Source organism: Larimichthys crocea, chromosome XVIII (genome assembly GCF_000972845.2).
Source record: "Larimichthys crocea isolate SSNF chromosome XVIII, L_crocea_2.0, whole genome shotgun sequence".
NCBI classification, from domain to species: Eukaryota; Metazoa; Chordata; class Actinopteri; family Sciaenidae; genus Larimichthys; species Larimichthys crocea.
The window spans coordinates 19,934,469-19,954,948 of record NC_040028.1 but is presented as its reverse complement, the minus strand read 5'-3'; the positions used below and the strand labels follow the sequence as shown (position 1 = coordinate 19,954,948).

Here is a 20,480-nt window from a genome sequence, read left to right as displayed (position 1 = left end):
GTCAGATGTAAGGTCAAGAGTTTTTTCTGACCTCTGAACTCAGCTTTAGGTCAGAAAAGTCATTACCAAGAGTTGTCTTTGGGGTTATGTTCCGGGAGTGGGGCACTCTGCCCTGGGTCCTGTTATGATGAACTGACAAGGACAAGGGAGGAGAAATTTAAGTCACATATAAGATGTCCTCATAGCCCTGAAAAAAAGAGTTATGTAAAAGAGTTTCACAGAAATCAAATGTGTTTTGGATGGAACAGTGTTGTCTGCTTTATATTTCAGTCTGTCCACTGTTTGTTTCTACAATATCTGAACCTGCCATTTAATTTTTTTTGGGCCACATGGGGGCAGTAGAAACATGCTGTAAACACAACACTGACATATTACTACGCCTGAAAGTTGATTTATACAATAGTTAGTTCCAATTGAGTAATTTGATTGGGCAAGACCAACCTCACTGGGACTTTTAACTACATGTATCACTCCGCTTTACAGGTTACATTAACAGTCATCATCTTAGATTGTAACAAACTTTGCACCACAAAGTGCCAACCATTTACTGCATACTGCTGTTAGAAACTGAATACAATTAACTGATAATAAACCAGCCACCGTCAGTAATCAATACACAACCATTAATTGGACCAATAACTAACAGCAGTCAACGTCAGACAACCGTATCGTACTTTCAATTACCTAGTGTTTCTGTAGCGTTAACAAAATGTTCAAAAATAAACACGAGCAGTTTGAAGTACACTAAAGCTCCCTGCACTGTCTGCCTTGAAGAAATATGACGTTCGAACAATTCCTAACGTGTCCGTAAACACATCGCTCTAGAAACACGAGATAAACACAATAAAAGATGTCATATGTTGACAGTCTTCTTGTCAATTCGACGTCAATAAAATCCATAAAGATAAAATGTGTAATTGGTTTCTTGCTTCCTGTTTGGTGCTGAAGAGAGAGCACCAACCTTCTGATAATATTAAACGTGTTTGGTGGAAATATCTTGATGTTCTGATGAAATCAAAGCGACTTCACTGGTTTGGAACCATTTTTGTTGGTGGAGCCAAATAAGTGATGAAATAAACAAACAAATCATTAACTAATAAAGTGCACTTGTAGAGCTGTTTTATAAAAGCAATATCACACTTGTTCGGTCGGTCGTGCTGTTATACTGAATATCAGCACGGTGAGATTAACTATAACTGAATCACAGCCGTGCTGATATTCAGTACAACACCACTCCCTCTCGTGATATTGTTTAAATGGCAATGGTTGGTGTTTGTGGCCACCTGGGGAAGAAGTTCGATATTGTTCATTGTCATTTTGTTGTCTGGTTTTGCACTTCACTAATTCCTGATGGAAATATCTGGCTCGTTAGTTGTTGAAAGCTAAATTGTGTTCACCAGCTAGTTTCTAAATTAGTTGAGATGGCACTGAGGAAAAAAGTGACAGTGGATTAAAACAGATTAAGATTGATAATCATCACAACAAATAATCCTCACATTATAATAATTTAAGGTATTTCTCTGTGCAGCATTTATGCAACCCTTTCAAAAACAGCTTTACTGTACATCTGCAATAAACCGGCATGACGAAAACTGTGAGCTTTAAGAAAGTGAGACGGGACATAAATCAACATTCAAGTTTAAATTCCTCAAGTGCATTGCCTTAAAGCAAGGGGTCAGTGAAACAGACACTTCTGAGCAGTGATAAATCATAATATGTTATAAAAATTCTGCTGCTGTATTAAAAAAAAAAGTGTTCAGTGGGTTTGATAAAAGCAGCATGTCTCTATTGGCTTACCATGGCGAGAGGTAAAGGGGAAGGAGCGTGGACCTGGTGTTAAAGGTTTCTGAAGGGTGAAAGACAAAAAGACAACGGGGGGGAGAATTAGTCTGTGTGGTGATCACAACAAGTCAAAGTACTGGTATTTGACCTTAATGCCGTCTCTCTCTCTCTGTTTCAGCTCTCTTCTCCATGTTGAATTGGTTAAGTCCCTGGTGAGAAGCTTGTTATTCGTAGTTTCCCTGTGGAAGGGCAAATGCTGATTCTTTACAGCTGTGATGTTTTACGAGTACGCAGCCAGGAGCACGTGATGCCCCACGTTCTACTAAACCAGTGCCACCTTTCTCCTCTCAACTCATTTCCACACTGTTATCCTTTTCTCTTCTATCCGTCCTTATCATCTTCATATTTTTTTTCTTCTCTTTTGTTCCACTCCAGAACTTAGATAGCCACAGACTGCTCTCTTGGCTTGGCCGGTCGGTCCTGGCTGCACTGGTGCAGTTTCCATTCAGCAGTTGGATGGAAAATTAATGAGGCAAACAACCCTGAGAGTAGCACAAGCTCACCAAAGTGCACAACATGGACTCTAAAGCATATTGCCTATTCCAAATTTTACACACCATTCCCAATATGTATTTTGAAGAGAGGAAGTGTACCTTTGCAGACTCAGTACTCTGACTTGTTTATGACACTTTAATCTACAACTACGTGCATCCACATATTAACACAATAAGACTAATGTAAGAAAAATATCCAGTACATACCACAGGGTTGACGGGACGTTTAAAGTTTTTCTTGGTCTTATCTAGAAACATGACACACAATAAAAATCAACATGAATAGAAATTGACAAACATCAGTATTAATTGAATCTCAGAGGACTGAATGAGAAAGTTCCTCAGTCATTAATGCAAGTTAACCACAAGATGGTATTGTGCATGTGATGGGACTCAGTTAGCCAGAAATACGTGGAAAACACGACAAAGAATGAGCTAAAGAGCTGGTTTTGGACCGTGGAAATAACATAAAGCCATAGTTTCTTAAGACGTCTATAAGACTGATCAACAAAGCACAGTGTTTTATTAATTTAAGTCTGTGTCCGTTAAGTAAAAATAAATGTGTGTTCTGAGTTTGTCAGACTAAAGAAGAAGGTGTTATTAACCATTAGAAGCGACTTTTCCACATTTAGCTCCCGTGTATCGTTTATCTGTAAGTTTCTGTGTTTTGTGTCTATGTAAAGCCGATCCAAACAAATTGGCTCCAGTTGTCCAGTTGTTTTGAATTTTACTAATAATAATAATAGTAATAGTAGTAATGTGTATAGGGGGCTGGGAGAAACTGTATGTTTTGTATTGTAAGATGAGATTTATTTTTGGGAGGATTTATTCTATAGATGACCTTTTTGCTCAGGTTCAGTGAGAGAACTCTTAAAGTCAGTGTAAATATGTGTTCTGAGTTTGTCAGACCAAAGAAGAAGCTCGATGACACACTGAGGCCACCCTTTAAGGACCGCCCACAAAATCCTGAAAACTGATGAAAAACTGTTTGAACCTCTAACTCCACATTTCAGTGATATATCGTTCAAAGTCTTTTCACGTGTTTCCACGTATTTAATATTTAATGTGTTTTGAAAGGAATCTCAGAACTGCCTTTACACAGACTTTAAACATAATAATAAATGATTTTTATATCCAGAAACCTTGTAATCAGACAAATTCTGCTTTAAAATGGGACCTTCAGGCTTTGTGCTATCAATCTATCCGTCCATCCATTTAAAAATCATAAATATGTCCACAATTTCTCTGAAGACCAGAAGCGCATGCTGTATTTCAAGTATTATTGTTGCCTGTGGGAACATCTGGCCTCTTTCCTCTGCGGAGCTACATATTTAAACTCTATTTCTGGCCGCATGTTTATGTCCTCGCACTGACTAACATCACACTGAGTTGGGGTAAAAGGAAGTGTATCATGTGAGACATCGAACATACCTTCTGAGTCACCTGAGCTGTGAATGACCGGCTTGCTCCACTGTCCACTGCCGTCCTTCGTGTTGGGCTGGACGCCAAACTCATAGACCGTGTTGGGCCTTAGATTGTCAATGACCGTGTCACTAGTTGGGCAGGTCTGGTAGTTCCACTTCCTGCTCCTCTCACGATAACGCACCGTGTAGTGTCTGAGCCAAAACAGAACATGAATAATAAATCAAAAGTTCTTTTCAGAAACGCAGACTTCCTGATGATAGTATATCAAGATGAAGTCAAAGGAAAATGCTTTTTATTGGTGCCTACAGGGCGGACTAATCGCAAGATTTTATAAGGGACTCCAAGGAGCTGAGACAACTAGCAGCACATACATGGGAAAGCGAAACTAACAGTTGCATTACAGAGGAAGTCTGGACAAAATATTGTGAATTTTAATGGCACATATCAAGTTTAACCTCTTGGAGAGTGTTTGGCTGGAAGAGTCTTAGCAAATATTTCATTTCACCCATTCAGCAGGCTCATCATTCAGCTGCTTCTCAGGAAGCAAACCATTATCACCTGATCCGGGCTGGTCCGATTGCAAATGCTTTCTGGCATAAAAATTAACACAGAACTAGAGATGATATTTGGGATGAAAATTGCTTTCAATTGGGCTGAACTACCGTTTGGCAGCAAATACTAAAACAACATACCTGTTTGGTTTTGTAATAGAAAGAATCACCTGATCTGAGGTGACAGTTTGTGATTTAATCAAGAGAATTTAAAAAATATAGTGGATCTGTTGTTTAGGTGCCATAAAATCCTATTGTCTTGCCTTATTTAGTATTGTATAGTCATGCCAACAGTGGCGACTTGAATGCACTTTTGAGAGACATGTATGCACTCACTGAAAGAAGTTAAAAACTCTTGCATGAATTTGCAGGATCAGGATCCCACAAGGACCGCTGCAGGCTTTTGTCCCTTTATTCAAAAGATACATATCAAACAAATATTAGATAGAAAACCAAGATTTGTTGAGTAGTAAGCCTGCTTCCAAAACAACTTTAAAATTTCTCTGAGAGAAGGAAAACTGCATCACGTACATCGCGTGGGCGGACTTCTCTCCTAAACACCTGGATCCACTGCTCGGTAACCTGAGAGCCTTCAGGGAATCATTCACTGTTTGTGCAGTTATACCAGATACCTAATGTGAGTGTGTGAATCCATCCACCATCTGTTTCTGTGCTTAACCAAAACTACGATACAGCCAGCGTACATGAAATGAAAAGGCTGAAAATGGAATTCTCTTTTTCAGGCACATCTGTACCCGTCATCTCGTCATCTGGTCATCTGTCTTTGTTTTGTGGGTCAGTAAAGGGGTCAGCACGTAGTTCAAACCAAACATAATCAACACAATGACTGCACTGAATCACCAAAACAATTACGTGTAGTGGTGGAGCTCCTCCCTGGTGACTGAGACCACTGTTGTCAGCTCAAGGGTGATTCACAGATTACTTCCAGAAAAAAACAACAGAAACAACCATTATTTGATAACTCTGTAGTAAATAACAGGCTGCCGAGCAACTGTGGAGACCACATCTTATGAGTCTGTCAGCTAACAAGGAGGATGACCGACCTCTTGGGATATTTTTTGGAGCTACACAAGGACTAATGAAAACTCGGCCTGAGGAATCAGAGACTAAATCCAGAACAGCTCCTTCCTTTCTTTTGTGGACTGGATACTCTACCCCCATATTTATCTGGGTTTGTTTTTTTTCCTCTCTGTGACATGTCATACTGTGTCTATGCCACACGCCAAAATCAATTATAAACCCTGTACTTGGCTATTAAGAACTCAGAGTTGTAATCAAGACCAAGTCATGACCAAGACCAAGGTATTGCAAGACCAAGTCAAGGCCGTAGTCAAACCAGTTTTTAGCATACTTGGGTAACTAACTAAGACAAAGGCCTTTAAAAAGTGATTTCGAGTCTTACAGCACTGCTCTGAACATGTGTGTGTGTGTGTGTGTGTGAGCTCACCCATCCTCCAGACAGTCACTCATGACGTTGCTTTCGTAGGGAGTTTTCAGCAGAGTTCCCCAGGACAGGAGGACTGAAGTGGGCGTTACCGATCCGATGACCAAGTGTAGCGGCTTTTCCAGTTCAACTTTACCTGAGAACAAATTAACATTTTACTTTTACCTCCATGTCCACCTCGATGCCCACATGCTCATGTTTCACTTTTACCACCTTATCACCTTGGTGGTGACTTTATCAGCGTTACCTGTGCACCGCTTTTTCACCTCATTGGTTGGGATGGGTTGGACGGCAATGAGATACTTCGGCTCGGCGTCTAAACACAGAAGAAAAAACAAAACCTGGAAGTTACAGATCCTCACAGCCATGCCAAGTGCCAATTTTTATGTAGTTCCTCGAGTTGCCACTTGAGGCTGGCTCCAGAAGTGAGTCAGTCTCCATAAGTCCAAAGGTCAATGTTGCATTTTAGCAGTGGAACTCATCAACAGCCTTTCTTACCAAACTCAGTCTCATACGGCTGTCCGTTCTCAGGTAGCTTGATGAACTGTTTGGAGAACATGCTGCTGCCATAGCCCAGGATGTAGCCCTCAAGCTTGGTGTCAGCGTTGGGACGCAAAAACTTCATCACGATGGTGTCTCCTGTGGCGTTGATACGGACCTTCATGTTCTGACGTCTCACTGGAGGGAGGCGAGAGAGGACACAGATATTCCATTAAACATTAAAAGTCTTTTCTATTAGTCTCGTTGACTTGAAGAACATCAGCGCCAAGCTTTCAGGAATTATAGACCTACATAGCTTCTAATGGCACCAAACAGGCCATGCCTGTGCTTTATATTAAAGTACACATTTAATATTGTACTTCTTAAGCACAAATGCAACATGTCACGAAAGAGGCTAAATCCATAAAGACGGCAAATAAAAAGGAAATAATGCACATAAATAGGGAAAGTGAGTACCAACACCCCTCAAACAAGCCCTTCTTCTGTCTAATATATATATATGTTAGTCTTGTTTTGCAAAAGCAGAACGAAAATCTTGCGAGGACACAGTTCACAGTTACATAAATGTTTCTATTTTAACAACTGCTGCTGAGGTCGTTTAACTGAAGGCAAAAGGTGATTCTATCAAACGTGGAGCCAAGCAGAGAAATACCTAACAACACGTTTTTATTGTGTACTTTCTAACTGGATAAGAAGTCGACAAACATTAAGTGTCTTCCATGCAAATGAAACTTGAGGTCAGCGAGGCCACAGTGTGACAATACTGGCACACGGAGAAAATACTTTGTCTCTCTCGCTCACACGTTGATGTCACTTTTACAAGAAACTGCACATTTTCTGCCAGAACCGACTTCCACAGAACACAGTCCTGAACGGCCGACCTCAGGGACGGATCTTTAGATGAGGACAGCTGCCGTGGTTTATTATAAATAAAGTAAAGAGTCAAGAGAGGTTTTTTTTATTTTATTTTACTGATCGCAGAAACCATGAAAACTCGGTCTGAGGTCTTGGTGAGAGATTGCTGAGAGCCGAACTGTTATATACGAACTGTTGAATTCACTGATGGTAAACAAGAGAGAGTGTTTTTGGGAGTGTTTATATTCCTATTAGTGAATTTTAGTGGTTTTTAATATGCACTTTTATATCTTTGAATTGCCTTGTTAAAATGTGTCAAACAAATAAACTTGTGACAGCGTGCAGAGTGTTGCACGTACACACTGACATCTCCTGAAAGAGACAACTCCTTTTCACAGAAAGTGCAAAATATCTTACAAATGGTTGCCAGGTTTCGCTGAGTGGATGTATTAATGCAAGTTAATTTTATCTGTCGCCATCAGGGCGACGTTATGCTGTTAACAGATACTCTAAATGGTTCATTCCCTCTGCAGACTGCTGAATGCTCTGTAGGCTGCTGGTGTATGTTTTTATCTGGTTTTATTAGATTTATCTTTTCATTTTTGTAGTTTATTTATCCAATTATTCATAGACTTTTCCACATTTAGCTCCACATTTAGTTTCTGTGTTTTGTGTCCATACAATTTTCTCCAGTGGGACGAATAAAGTTGTTGTAATAATAATAATAATAATGTGTATAGAGGGCTGGGAGAAACTATGATTTGTATTGTAAGATGAGATTTTTTTTTTATAGATTACCTTATTTTGCTCAGGTTTAGTGAGAGAACTCTTAAAGTCTGTGTAAAGTAAGAATAAATATGTGTTTTAAGTTTGTCAGACCAAAGAAGAAAGTGTTATTAACCATCCAGCCAAATGTCAGACCAAAGAAGAAAGTGTTATTAACCATCCAGCCAAATTTGAATAATTAAAAACATCAACAAGTTTATGAAATTAGGTGTTAAAATCAGGTAAAAATTAATTCTCGCGACTGAAACGTGTCGGATGAGTTCATAAAATGACATGACTGACTTTGAAACACTCTGAGCTGAGATGAATTCATCTCTGTCTCTCTGCTCAGGGTGGCCTCAGCGTGTCATCGAGCCACCCTTTAAGGACCGCCCACAAAATCCTGAAAACTGGTGAAAAACTGTTTTAACTCCACATTTCAGTGATATATCGTCTTTTGAGTCTTAACTTAGTAAAGTCAAAGTTAATATTAATGCTAAGAATAACCAGTTACAGTATTGTGTGTATGTATTTAGACATTTAGGACTGACTGTCAAACTTTAACGTCTCTCTTGCGACACACGAGCAGCATGTTGAGGATCATTCTTCAAATTTTGGTGATGATCTTCATCATTCTAACAATATCTATATGTTAATTTAAGGGACTTTTCCCTTCCAAACAAACACAAACATTCCTCCAAGTCTCACTTGAAGTTGATCAGAATTACCGACTCTTCACATGGACAGAAACAATCAATTTGCTTGTTTTTCTCTCATCACTTGCCTTCGCCATGTGGCCTTCAAAACTAGCCAAGAGCTGGGCATGTTAACAATTAGCGGGTCTGTAACAGGCGTGCTAATAAACATCAGGAAAACCGAGCCGGGCCAGAAGTGTGACTTATGACTGACAGTTAGTTAACGCTTATGTAAACCAGACTTTCAGACTTGGATGATGAGTAGTGAAGAGTGGTAATAAGGAGGATATACAAGTTTATGAAATTATTGTTGTTGTTATTAAATTGTGGTTTGTTTTAATTCAATGTCTCACGCTCTCAAGTTAAAATGAATTAATTAGAGAAAATTCATAAATTCAATTATGTACTTTTTTTGTTTTTATAATTTCTATTTAACTGTGGAAATCACATCAGTCTACTGGGCTCAGTCGTCCACATCTTGCAGTCTACAAGGCTTTCTGTTGGATTATGACTTGTACTATACTCATATTTCAGCATTAAATGAAATAATGGAACTTTGCATGAGGAACAAAGCCAGCAGCTGCCAGACTTCAAAACAGACACTGACAGTGAAAGAGGGGGAAGCCCTGGATTTGAAAAATACCCTCATGCTTTTCCAGCTATGTGTTTCCTATCAAAACTGCATTTGTTTTCATTCCCCCCATCAATATTTCCGATAAAAACACAAGTGAGATTGGCTCAGAGGAGGGAAAGGGCTCAGAGTGTATGAAACATTAGGAAACTTCTGGCAGCGCGATTTAAACTCCAGTACAAGCAAACACTGGCTCAGTCCCATGACAACCCATCCAAAGCCCGGCCATTTGGCCCACACACCGCTTAGGGACTGTTAAGACTTATCAGTATTTCCAGAGTAAAATGAATAAAGCTTTAGGAACAGATCCAGTCATAGTCCTGATTATCGATCAACTACAGTACAAAACAAAACTACTGACAATTAAACTACCCACAAAAAAACTGCCAAGCTTTAAAGTCAAGTAAAAATAACGATTTTTTTGAGAGCAGCTCTGCTGGTGTGACCCTCACAAACACTGAAGATTTTACAACCTGCACCAAACATGCAACTCAAGTATAATTAAATCCATGATCGTACCCTCAGTACCCGTTTTCTTGCTGGAAAGTCGATCAAATGACAACGCAGGAGCGCTGCAGAATGGAAAAGGCAAAGCGGCCATAAAATGGTGACAAAGAGACACAAAACACCTACAAAGAGATGCAAAATGTCCACAGAGGGATGTAAAATAAATACCAGCTATGTTACGGAGACCTGCTGAAGACTGTTCCCTTAAATTAAAACATCCTGACGTAGGCGGTCTACCCCCATCGTGCAAAGCTAACTGTACAAACAAATCTATCAGAACATTGGGAGTCAGCCAATAAACATGTCAGATTATTCAATAAATAATGCCACATCAATAAATCAATAAACATTGTATTCATCGTGCTGTGGACTAATAGTCAGGAGAATGTAATCCTGCTGGCCTGAAGAGAAGAAGAAGAAGAAGAAACTCTCAAACTGGAAACTCAATCTTGGCTCAGCGGAGCAGCTATCTTGGATCATGAGCAGTGATGGATGATCATCCGGGAAAAGGGAGTAGGTTAATGGGGTTGTCAGCATAACACGTTTTCACTTTTGCTGCAGTGCAACATGATATGTTTATGAGTGTTTGGTGTTTGAAAATAAATATTCAAAATGTGCATCTGTACAGTATGTGCACATTTTGGCATCGACGCGTCCTGATTTAGTGTCTGACATTATCAAACCGCAGATTTCCCCCTGTTGGCTGCTCCGTTATACTGCGCTGTGCAGATGATGAGGAGGAGGAGGACTGTGTTAAAGTAAACGCCAGCAGAATAAATACACTGAGATCATCACAAGACTTTTCCACTCATGCTGATGTGTGAACTAATGAACTATAAATATCTGAAGCAAAGCCTCAACAAAAAAACAAAAAGACTACAAGGCCTGTTTTGTTTTCGAGATATGCAATGGAAAAAGAAGTTTTCCGCTCTTTGTTGAAATGAATGTCGACGTTTTTTTGGTGGATGGAAGTGACACAGAATAATGAAGTCATGACAGTTTGTCTTGTGCAGCTGAACATCACAGCTGATCTCTGCAGACAACACGCTTCCACGTCTATAGACTCACTCTGACTGACTGTACCTGACACCCTTTCCTGCTACACGTAACGGCTTCACATGCACGGTGCGATGAGGAAAGGTGGCGCGGAGGACTTGGCACTCTGCACTGTGGAGATAAAAACAGATGTTTTATGGCTCCTCGCGTTCATTTAAAGCTATAAAGCGTGTGCCAGAGTGCAAAGGGTTTGGGAACAACAGCTGAACTGACCTTTATCAGCACTAATGGGACTATCCTGAGCCTGCAGCACGGGGCGAGTCCCCTTTTCTTTCTTGCACCTTGCGGCCCAGTGGGAGGCACCCTTTCCTGGGATTACACTCCCACATTTCCCTCTCGCCTCGGTGGCTTCCACGCTGGTCCCTTCACTCTCACACCATATATCCCCCTTCTGTCAGATTCTCCCGGAGCAGCAGCTGTTTTCCCTTCCCCCTCGTGGCGGTGCTCCATCTCGCTCCACTTCGCTCAATCTCTACCATCCTCTGTGTGTCAGTGGCCTTCCTTCCATCCCTCCAGACTTCCATCGACCTGATCCTCTTCCAACTTCCTGAAGCGCTTTGAATTCAACTCCCTTGTCGTGCTATCTCCTCTCTTCTTCCATATTTCCCTCTCATTAATCTATGCATGTCATGTGGCAATGTTTTGTCTGGCTCAGCAGCTGTTTCCAGGACTTATATTGTCCTGACGTGGGGTAATGGTAAATCATTTCTTGTACTATAAAGTATTGAAGTCCTTCAGACACGGAGAGTCTCATGTAAACTTACTCGGCTTATTCTAACGAGTCAAAAAACACGCGTGAACAGGCAGATCTATGAGTGCCTGTCAGCTCTGACACCAGTGTATTATGCTATAATATCTGTGACACACGAAGAAAGCCCTCATTGCATTCATTCTGAAACCAGGGGCTTGATCCAAGAAGAACACAGATACAGACGTTTATCTCTCCTCCCAAAGCAAAAACAGAGACACACACACACACACACACACACAGAGCCGCTTTCATCTGGCTCCCAAAGCTGCACATTGAGATTTGTCCGCGGGCCAACGTCAGCCAGCCAGTTACACAGTGGAAGCAGCCTTTTCCACTGCGCTCACCTCTCCATCGCATCCAGCCTTCTCACCTCAAATCACTTTTTACTACCATCAAAGTCTTCAAAGGGGCGGCCGAGTTTAACTCGCGAAAAAGAACATGGCGGCGAAGCGTAGAGAGTCGGAGATGGAAAGACAGTGTGTATGCACAGTGTGTGTGTGTGTGTGTGTGTGTGTGTGTGTGTGTGACACAGTTGTAAGATAATGAGACAATATGGAAAAACGTTTGTGGAAATTTTTTTGTGCAGCTTTCCAAGAATGTCATGAGGATCCTAACGCTCTAATCTAATATTAACGTGAGTCTGTTTCATGCTTTTCTTTATGGCATGTCGGAAAAGAAAGCGCAGTGACACTGCTTATCTTATAAACTATTGATAAATAGTGCTTTGTTTGGTTGGTGATCATTTCCATGCTGCTGCTTTGGAAACATTCTGTACGTGTTATGCACTGGCCAGAAATGGTATGTCAGCTTGCAGAGTCTGTGTTTAATTTTTAAAACTCTCTTCAGATGGTTTGATAAAATCCCTTAATGAGAGCTCTAATACATTCGAAACAAATTAAACGATAAAAAAAATCTTTTGCCTGAGGCGAGAGTTGGCTTATAAACTCATCAGGTCTCGTGGACACGGTTCCAGGAAATCCTTCCCATCAGGTTGTCTACAAGTCTAACCCCATGACCCCCAACCTGGAAACACTTACATTAAAACCAGTGAGCAGTTAACTGACCTATTTCACTGCGTCTGCTCACCTCATTTCAGGGAAATGTGGATAAACCACAGGAGTCGTAAAGACAGTGCTCTCTAATCAAGGCAGTTTGAAAGCCTGACAGGTGGCTCGGGAGAGAAAAAGCTGATTTTCCTCAAATTTTTCCTACATTTTTTATTTTACAGCACTAAAAGTCAGCATAAAAACAACTTATTGAATATGAATCTATTGCTGTGCCTTGTGTGTGGGGTAAGGGGGGAGGTTACAATGCTTATTACTCTAATTGCACTAAGTGAAAACAAACAAAATGACTTAAAGTTGCAAAATATACGAAGAAATCAAAAATTGACCAAGAATTTGAAAGTCCCAGTTTGATTGAAACCTGTGTACCACAACAATATGATACAGTTTGCTCAGTTTTTTGTGTTCAACATGTGGCAGAGCTACATTAAAGCCAAATGTGCTAATCCCAGTCAGGCTATATCCAACAGATATCAATCTGAAAACAGGAGGAAGGAGCTCTGCAGAAAAGCTCTCAGCTTATCTGCATATTTCCGTGCATTCCTTCTACAAACGTCCTCGATGACATTACAAACGACATGTTTCGAATGGTATCCATCACTCGACACACTTTGCAGTACACGGTTGTCTCGATATGGTTGCGAAATCCATTCTCTTGTCACTAATCCTTGAAACAAATATCCATCTTACTAACTATGACATATTGTCTTTCCAAGTGTTTCCCAGGATGCATGGAAAAGCCATCAGGGCTAACATGAAAAAAGACAATCACAGGAATGTTCACCAACAAGCAGAGGATTGTTGATCCATGCAATAAATACATCACTTCACAGGCAATACAACTGTGTCTCCTAGAGACTGCAAGCATCACCTACCTCTGCTCCTGCGAGGAGTTGAGGGACCAGAGAGAACTATCCCAGAGATGAACACCATGAGGAGAAGTGCCAGAAAGCTGTGAGAGTGTTGCTGCATCCCCATCATCATCATCTGTGCTGTCAGTCGAGTCTCAGGTGTAACAAAGCTGCTGCTGCTGTGATCTGAATGAGCTCAGATATCAGAGGTGAGACGCAGAAACAAGAGGCTATCACTCAGCGTCACTTCACTGATTGAGTGAATCTTTGGCAACAGGTTGAACGTGGCGTGTGCTGCAGCTGCAGGAGTCAGTGTTTCTTTTTGGAGTGGCTGGACTACTTCTCTGAGCTGGTGGTTCTCAGGACTAGTGCAGCTGACTGGACTGGACTGGACTTCTGGGTGCAGCGGGCTTCTTCTTCACCATCTATACCTCTAAAATGGAGGGAGGGGTCAGAAAGAGTCAGGCACACCCACTCCCGTTACCCTCCCTCATCTCTCATTTTATTTCACTCTCTCTCTCCATCTCACACTCTTTTTCTCTGGAAGAGGAGTGAAAGTTTTCTCCAACTTTCCCGCCCTCCTCTGTCTTTTTTTCTTTCCTCTGCTTGGTCTAGTGTGTCCCAGTAATCCTGCTTTCCATCTGCAGAGGCCTTTTGACACATTTTATTGTTCTTACTCGCTCCCTCTATCCCTCATTCTGTCTCTGCTATGCACATATGCACTGAACTGTTGTCTCACACACTGTGTTTACATGCACTCTTGCATATTCTGGATATGATATTATCAACGAAACTTGAGAAATCTGGTTAATCACATCCATGTATATATTATTTTGATAGTATCCAGGTTTCTAATCATTTTGCACCAACCGTAACAGCAAATGAAATGAGCATTAATCAAGCGCACACTCAGAAACCCGAATAAGGTGTTTCCACACATGTGAGGTGAGTTCTGGAGAAACAGCTCGTATGATCATGTATCTCAAAACCAAAATATGTCATGTCAGTTTTTATTCATGCTGCACACAATCTAAATTTGCCTCAAAGGGATTTATAATGTGTATAACATACGACACCCTCCATCTTCAGAGTCTCGCTATGGAAAAAATATTCACACACAGGCACAGATGGAAAAACAAGGGGCGAAATTTCAGATGTCTCTTATACAGGATGGACAAACATGTGCTCTGTACCATGAAGATCTAAATAGATGACAAACAGAAACAAGAGGATAGGGAAGCGCAGCATGCTGAGAGAAAACAAGGCAATTCACTGCAGACGACACGTAATGCGATAAGCGATAAAATGATGTAATAATCATCCAGGTTTCAGAAACCACAATTCACTGTTTACACACACAAACCCAGCGATATATAAACAACTGAAACCTGGAATAGTAGTGTGCCTGTAAACACACACATTGTATTGGTGTGTGTTTACTTAAATTCACTCTTATCTCGTTCCCTCTTTTTACACAAAAACACAAACATACGCGCTCACACAGCCACATCTTGCATATATTCCCTCAATTCAAGCCTCATTCGACATTAAACCTAAAATCAAGTCATTACACATAAAATAAGATGTTAAATTTGAGGGAAACGACTTTTTTGGTCCTCACAACAGAGCCAGGTCCCCGCAACGTGAGTGGGGTTCCACTCATGGGTCCCCACGATGCCATATAAACATGTGCACGCACTTCAGTCAAGAAAATTTGAAGGGTAATTGGAACAGTCATATAAGCTGCGCGTATCCAAAAAGTTATGAGTGTACAGAGCAAAGCTGCTATTATATTCCATGGAAACAATGTCTCTCATCATCCTCATCATCCATCTATAAATATATTCTCTGTCAATGACAAAAAAACACATTAACATCATGTGCAGCACAGACGAGCTGACAAAGACCGGCCGTTTGTAGCCATGTGTCGCACATTCAGACATGATTTTCTGGTGCATCACAAACACATGTTGCATCATGGCTCGTCAAACTCATAGTATATCATTGTTTACAGCCAATTAGTTGCGTCTTTTTCTCCTTTATTTGTGTGCAGATTTGTGTGTGTGCGCATGTGTGTGTGTGTCTAGAGCCAGTTTTAGTCGTGGTCAGCCAAAACTCTCAGCCAGAAATGAGCCTCAAGGACAAGGAATGTGTGCATTTGTGCAAGGAGCACACATGCTTGCACGTGCATGTGTTTCTGCGTATGTCTGCATAGTCCAAAATCTCCTCAACCTCCTCCAATGCACTTGATTATATCCCACATGTTATCACACGAGACAGGAAATGATATCGCATGCCAGAGGAGGAGTGTCTCCCGAGGAAGTCCCTGAACAGATTGTTTCAGTGGAACCCCCAGACCTTCACCACGCCAGAAGCCATTAAACACAGATGAATCATCGACTGCACCCTGTGGAAATGATAAAGTTTGGGGTGTAATCAGTTTAACCTAACTTGCTGGCCCTGAAGCCAATGGGGGGGACCTTGGCCTTGAGATTTCTTGTTATCTCTTTAGTAGTTTTGTTTTTAAAATGTTGGAGTAAATGTGATTTTGAAAATATAAGATTCTGAAATTGTATGAATGTTTTGAAAAATAGCCAAATGAATCACATAATGGTGTCATTTTGTAGGCCAAGACCTGCTGAGCGTAACTCTGAAGACACTCTGGTACAAACAAATCTTCTATTTCAACATTTTTCACAAACACATGTGGAAGGCTCTCTTCTCGTCAGTTCTCTTCACCCTCTGTTTGTGTGCAAAGTTAACTCAAACGTCAAACAGGATCGAGTCTCCCTCTCTATGCACCGGTGTTGATGTTGGGAAGGCATGCAATTGTGCAAATTGAGGTGAAATGAGTAGAAAGTTCTGATATTTGTGTAAAAATATACGAGGTAATAGTAAAAAGTTTCCTTTATTTTTAGGATTAGCAAGCAAGGAAAGACAGTGGAAACATTTTCTGGCTGTTTGAGACAGATTGTGTGGTTGCCATGGTGAATAGGCCAATCATTTGATAATGCCACATGTTGCAGGCGTTGCAATGGACTGTACTACTAAATCAGAGAAACACATTTTGTGCTTTTTACTGCCCAGTCTCTAGACTTAGTAAAGTAAACAGCAGTCCAGAGGTTGGACAGTATTTTGATTTTACACGTCCAGCTCTTTATCTACACAGTAGGGAGGAGCAAGTTTTGGGGGAACTCTGATATCCATATAGACTCAATATGAAATCAAATACTTGGTGGAGCTGACTCCACTAAAGCTCTTTGGCAAAAATACTGTAAAATAAGGGAGGCCTCAGAGATCATATCTGCAGATGAAAATGAGAAAACAGACACCCAAAGTGAAGCCAGCATACTTCCATAAACTGGAAATTGCATAATTTCTGGAATACTTGATTCCAAATGACAAGTTTGCAGCTTCAAAGCGAGACGGACCTCAGGACAGCAGTGCAGCTCTAGGTCTCTGTGTGATTCTGTATCGGCACAAAGAGATCGCCTTGCAGACTTTGAAAGTTTTAGCTACACCAGGTGTGTGCCAGATGTACAAACACAATCTCCAGTGCGCCAGTAAGAACGAAAATATTGAAGATGACTGTAGAAAATGTCGCCTTATTTGATCTGGGGAAGCAAATGCCAAACAGAAACATTTAATGTGATTATTGTTAAGTTAGTCGACTGTCTTGGCCACAGATTTGATGCATACAAGCAATGAAGTGATCTGTTTCGGGTTCTGTTCATACCAGGGACCACATTGGACAGAGTATTTCACAAAGCGTACATGCTTTCCTCGGTCTATGCCTCAGATTTGGAGTCTGACACAACTTTACCTACATCCAAGGTGCATGGAGAAGGTGCAAAGGTCTAATTAGTTCAAACTCGTGCAACACTTGTAGTACAAGAACAACCTAGTACCCTAGATTGTACAGAAGCTTGCCATTGAACTGATTCACTTCAGCTCTTCTAAAGATGTTCATACTTGTATAGAACCAAATGACAGTGATTTAACATGTCAAAATAAGTAAATGAGTATAATTCAAAGCACTATGTTCTGCATAGTTGTCGGTTGTCCCACGCTGTTGTGCGACCAAACTCCATCCACATGAGTCATAAGCAGTTCCACCAAAGAGAGATTTCCCCTTAAAACTTCTCACATGGTTTCGTTTAAGTAACTGTATGAAGCCCAAAGTGGTGAAATTACCCAAAAAAAGTCCCAAAACATGTTGGTGTTTTTTCCTGCTTTCCTTCCTATTAATCATCTCAAGACTCCTCCCATTTATCTTGTGATACTTTGTCGGGCCAAAACAACTAATAAATAAATTCATGCATCAGTATTAAATCGAACAATACCGTACAGGATGCAGGACTTAACTTCTTCCACCACCATCACCTTGTCACTTCCTTGCACTGCCATTACCTCCATGTGGAGCAGTCTGGTTTGTATCAACAGTAGAATAGGCCTGTGAGATGCGCAAAGTGTTCAAATCAGCCATAATCGGCCTCTAACTCTCCAGCAGACCTAATATGTGTTACCAGGTGTGTTTGAATGGGCTCTCGCTCTTTTTGTCTCGTTTGTTGTGGCAGGAAGTGATTTTTAGCAGCCAGTTTTGTTCTTTTATCTCCCCTCTAATGAACATAATTTTATTGCTGGAGTCCAGGATCAATTATTAACAGATTTAGGAAGAATGTTTTCTAATGCTTGTAAAGCTGAAACAATTTGTGAAAAGCAGGTTTCAGCCATTTGCCTCTTGGCCGTCTCTTACAGCCAGATGACAAAGACTTAGAGGTGTTGAGACCAAGTCAAGACTAAGACCAGGCAGTATATAACGTACTTAGGTAGCTAATATTAACAAAAATTCTTTGGGTGAAGCATGGTGGCTACCTTGAGACACCTCTATAAGCGTTTTTGCAAATGACTGTGTGTTCTTTTGGACGCTGTTTTTGCTGATGAACTCTTTGTGCTGTCAAAGAAGTCAGATTTTATTCCAGAGGATTTGGCTGATGTCTCCTCCCAGACAGGTACAAATAAATAAATCAGACAATTAAGTCATATCCCCGCAGTTGACTGGTTGTGAACTAAAATCCAGAGTTGTCTTTGTCTGAGACCGAGACGAGACAGAGGCCTTTAAAAAAGTGAGGTTAAAAGCACAATGTCTAGACTTTTTAATGTATCTGACGTTGGTGCTACCCAGTGGTCTTATCACAAAAGGTATTAGTCAAGTGTCCATCCAAATTCTTTGCCAATTTCAACCAAGTTTTCAGAAAATTGGATCAAAACTAGTTTGGTGGGGCGGTTGGTAGCGTAGTGGGTTAAGCAGCCGCCCCGTGTGTGGAGGCTATAGTCCTCGCTGCAGCTGGCCCCGGTTCGAGTTCTAGTTTGGTGTTTCGATATTCTGCGGTTATTTGAATGTGAAGAGTTCAAAGCGGTTGGTAATTCTCCAAACGAAACAGTGATGAATGACATAAAAGTACCAGTCAAAAGTTTGGACACCTCTTTTCATTCAATGGTTCGGGTTATCACGATTCTCACATTTGGACTCATCAGACTAAAGTCCAGATCTCCACTGGTCTAATGAAGGTGTGATTCACACAGTCTTCTCTGAACAGTTGACATGTTTATTGCAGATTTCTAAGGCTGGTAACTGTGATGAACTTCTCCTCTGCAGCAGAGGTAACACCTGGTCTTCCTTTCCTGGAGCTGAGTCAGTTTTATCAGTGTTTGATGAAGACACATTAAAAGTTTTTGAAAAGTTCTGGACTGACCAACCTTCATGTCTTAAAGTAATGATGGACTGTTGAACCTCTTGCCATAATAGGAATTATTACACTAATCGAATTTTGGGGATTTTCACTGCATGCCAACACTACTTCTGAAGAACAACTGATGGTCTCAAACATATTGGGCAACAAATTCCACTAATTACCTTTTGATGAGACACACATGTTAATTAAAAACCATTCAAAGTAATAACCTCATGAATCGGAGAGAATAACAGTGTGCAAAGCTGTCATCAAATCAAAATGTGGCTGCTTTGAAGAATCTAAAATAAATTGTATTTTTCTTTGTTTACACATAATTCCATATTTGTTATTTTATAGTTTTAAAGTCTTCAGTGTCGAGGAGAAACCGTTAAATGAGAAATTGTGTCCAAATCTTTGACTTTCGCTGTGAAAGATTTGGTTGTTTTTTTAGCTTGTTTTTTTTTATTCGCCATGATTTAAATGACAGAAGCTAATTCATATTTATGGTTTACACTGCTGCCATAAAGGATTACTATTCCTTTCCAGGAGCCATGGATAACCGGAGATCTGGATTTGTATGTTTATTTGTTGTATAACCATCCCAACAACCACCTGTTTGTCATCACTTTTCTGTTTCTTGGACTCTTCTTTGCACCACAATTCTCAAATTTTCTAATTAATTCTACATGTGGTGGGTTTAAAATAATTAAAGCCTCTTACCAATGCAAGATGTACTTTTCTACACCTGAGTACGTTTCCAATTAATTCATGCTGTAAGATCCTTTTTTGGACTTCAAGTTTTCCCTCATTTCACAAGCTTTTTATTAAATTATTAAATGCCTCTCCTCTCTCTCACTTTGTCTTGCATGTCATCCTCCTCTGGTATCCTTTATTCCCCTCCTGTATCATCGGTTCTTTTCCGGCTCTCCTTTCATCCCTCCGGGGTTTTTGTTAAGGACGCCTATGTTTTTAGAGGAGAATAGGTCAGGCAGCTGTCCTCGCTCTGCTTTTGTCATCACAGATTTGTCATTTTCCTTCATTTCATTGCTTTTCAACACATCATCAGCCGCCACCTGCCAACATGCGCCACGCAGCCGGAAAACTGTGAAAAACTATGTCAGGGATGGGTACCAAAAAAATAAGAATGGAGCAGTGTTACACACTCACACGTTAGTTTATGTGTATGTCAGTTTCCATAAGGCTGATAAAAGGAACAATAGGATATTCTGCTTGTCTACACTACACTCCCTGCAGAAGGATCCCCTTTACTCAGGTGGAAAAACACTAAAATC

The 20,480-nt window shown here is 40.7% G+C and overlaps 1 protein-coding gene across 6 annotated transcripts in view; it reads right to left on the bottom strand.

Moving 5' to 3' along the window:
• The window catches only part of abi3bpa (ABI family, member 3 (NESH) binding protein a), a 29,079-nt gene extending 15,183 nt beyond the window's left edge, over window positions 1–13,896 (bottom strand). For 4 of the 6 annotated variants that reach the window (XM_019257416.2, XM_027291261.1, XM_019257417.2 and 1 more), the window contains exons 1-8: window positions 13,478–13,886; window positions 6,276–6,455; window positions 6,025–6,093; window positions 5,781–5,913; window positions 3,768–3,952; window positions 2,544–2,584; window positions 1,798–1,846; window positions 67–132 (exon numbers count right to left, since the gene is read on the bottom strand). In XM_019257416.2, the coding sequence (XP_019112961.2) occupies window positions 67–132; window positions 1,798–1,846; window positions 2,544–2,584; window positions 3,768–3,952; window positions 5,781–5,913; window positions 6,025–6,093; window positions 6,276–6,455; window positions 13,478–13,589 (835 nt within the window). In that variant the 5' untranslated portion in view covers window positions 13,590–13,886. Of the gene's footprint in view, window positions 1–66; window positions 133–1,797; window positions 1,847–2,543; window positions 2,585–3,767; window positions 3,953–5,780; window positions 5,914–6,024; window positions 6,094–6,275; window positions 6,456–13,477 lie in introns of all 6 variants that reach the window. The other 2 variants (XM_019257415.2, XM_027291262.1) reach the window with 2 other exon arrangements.
• Between the last annotated feature and the right edge of the window lie 6,584 nt (window positions 13,897–20,480).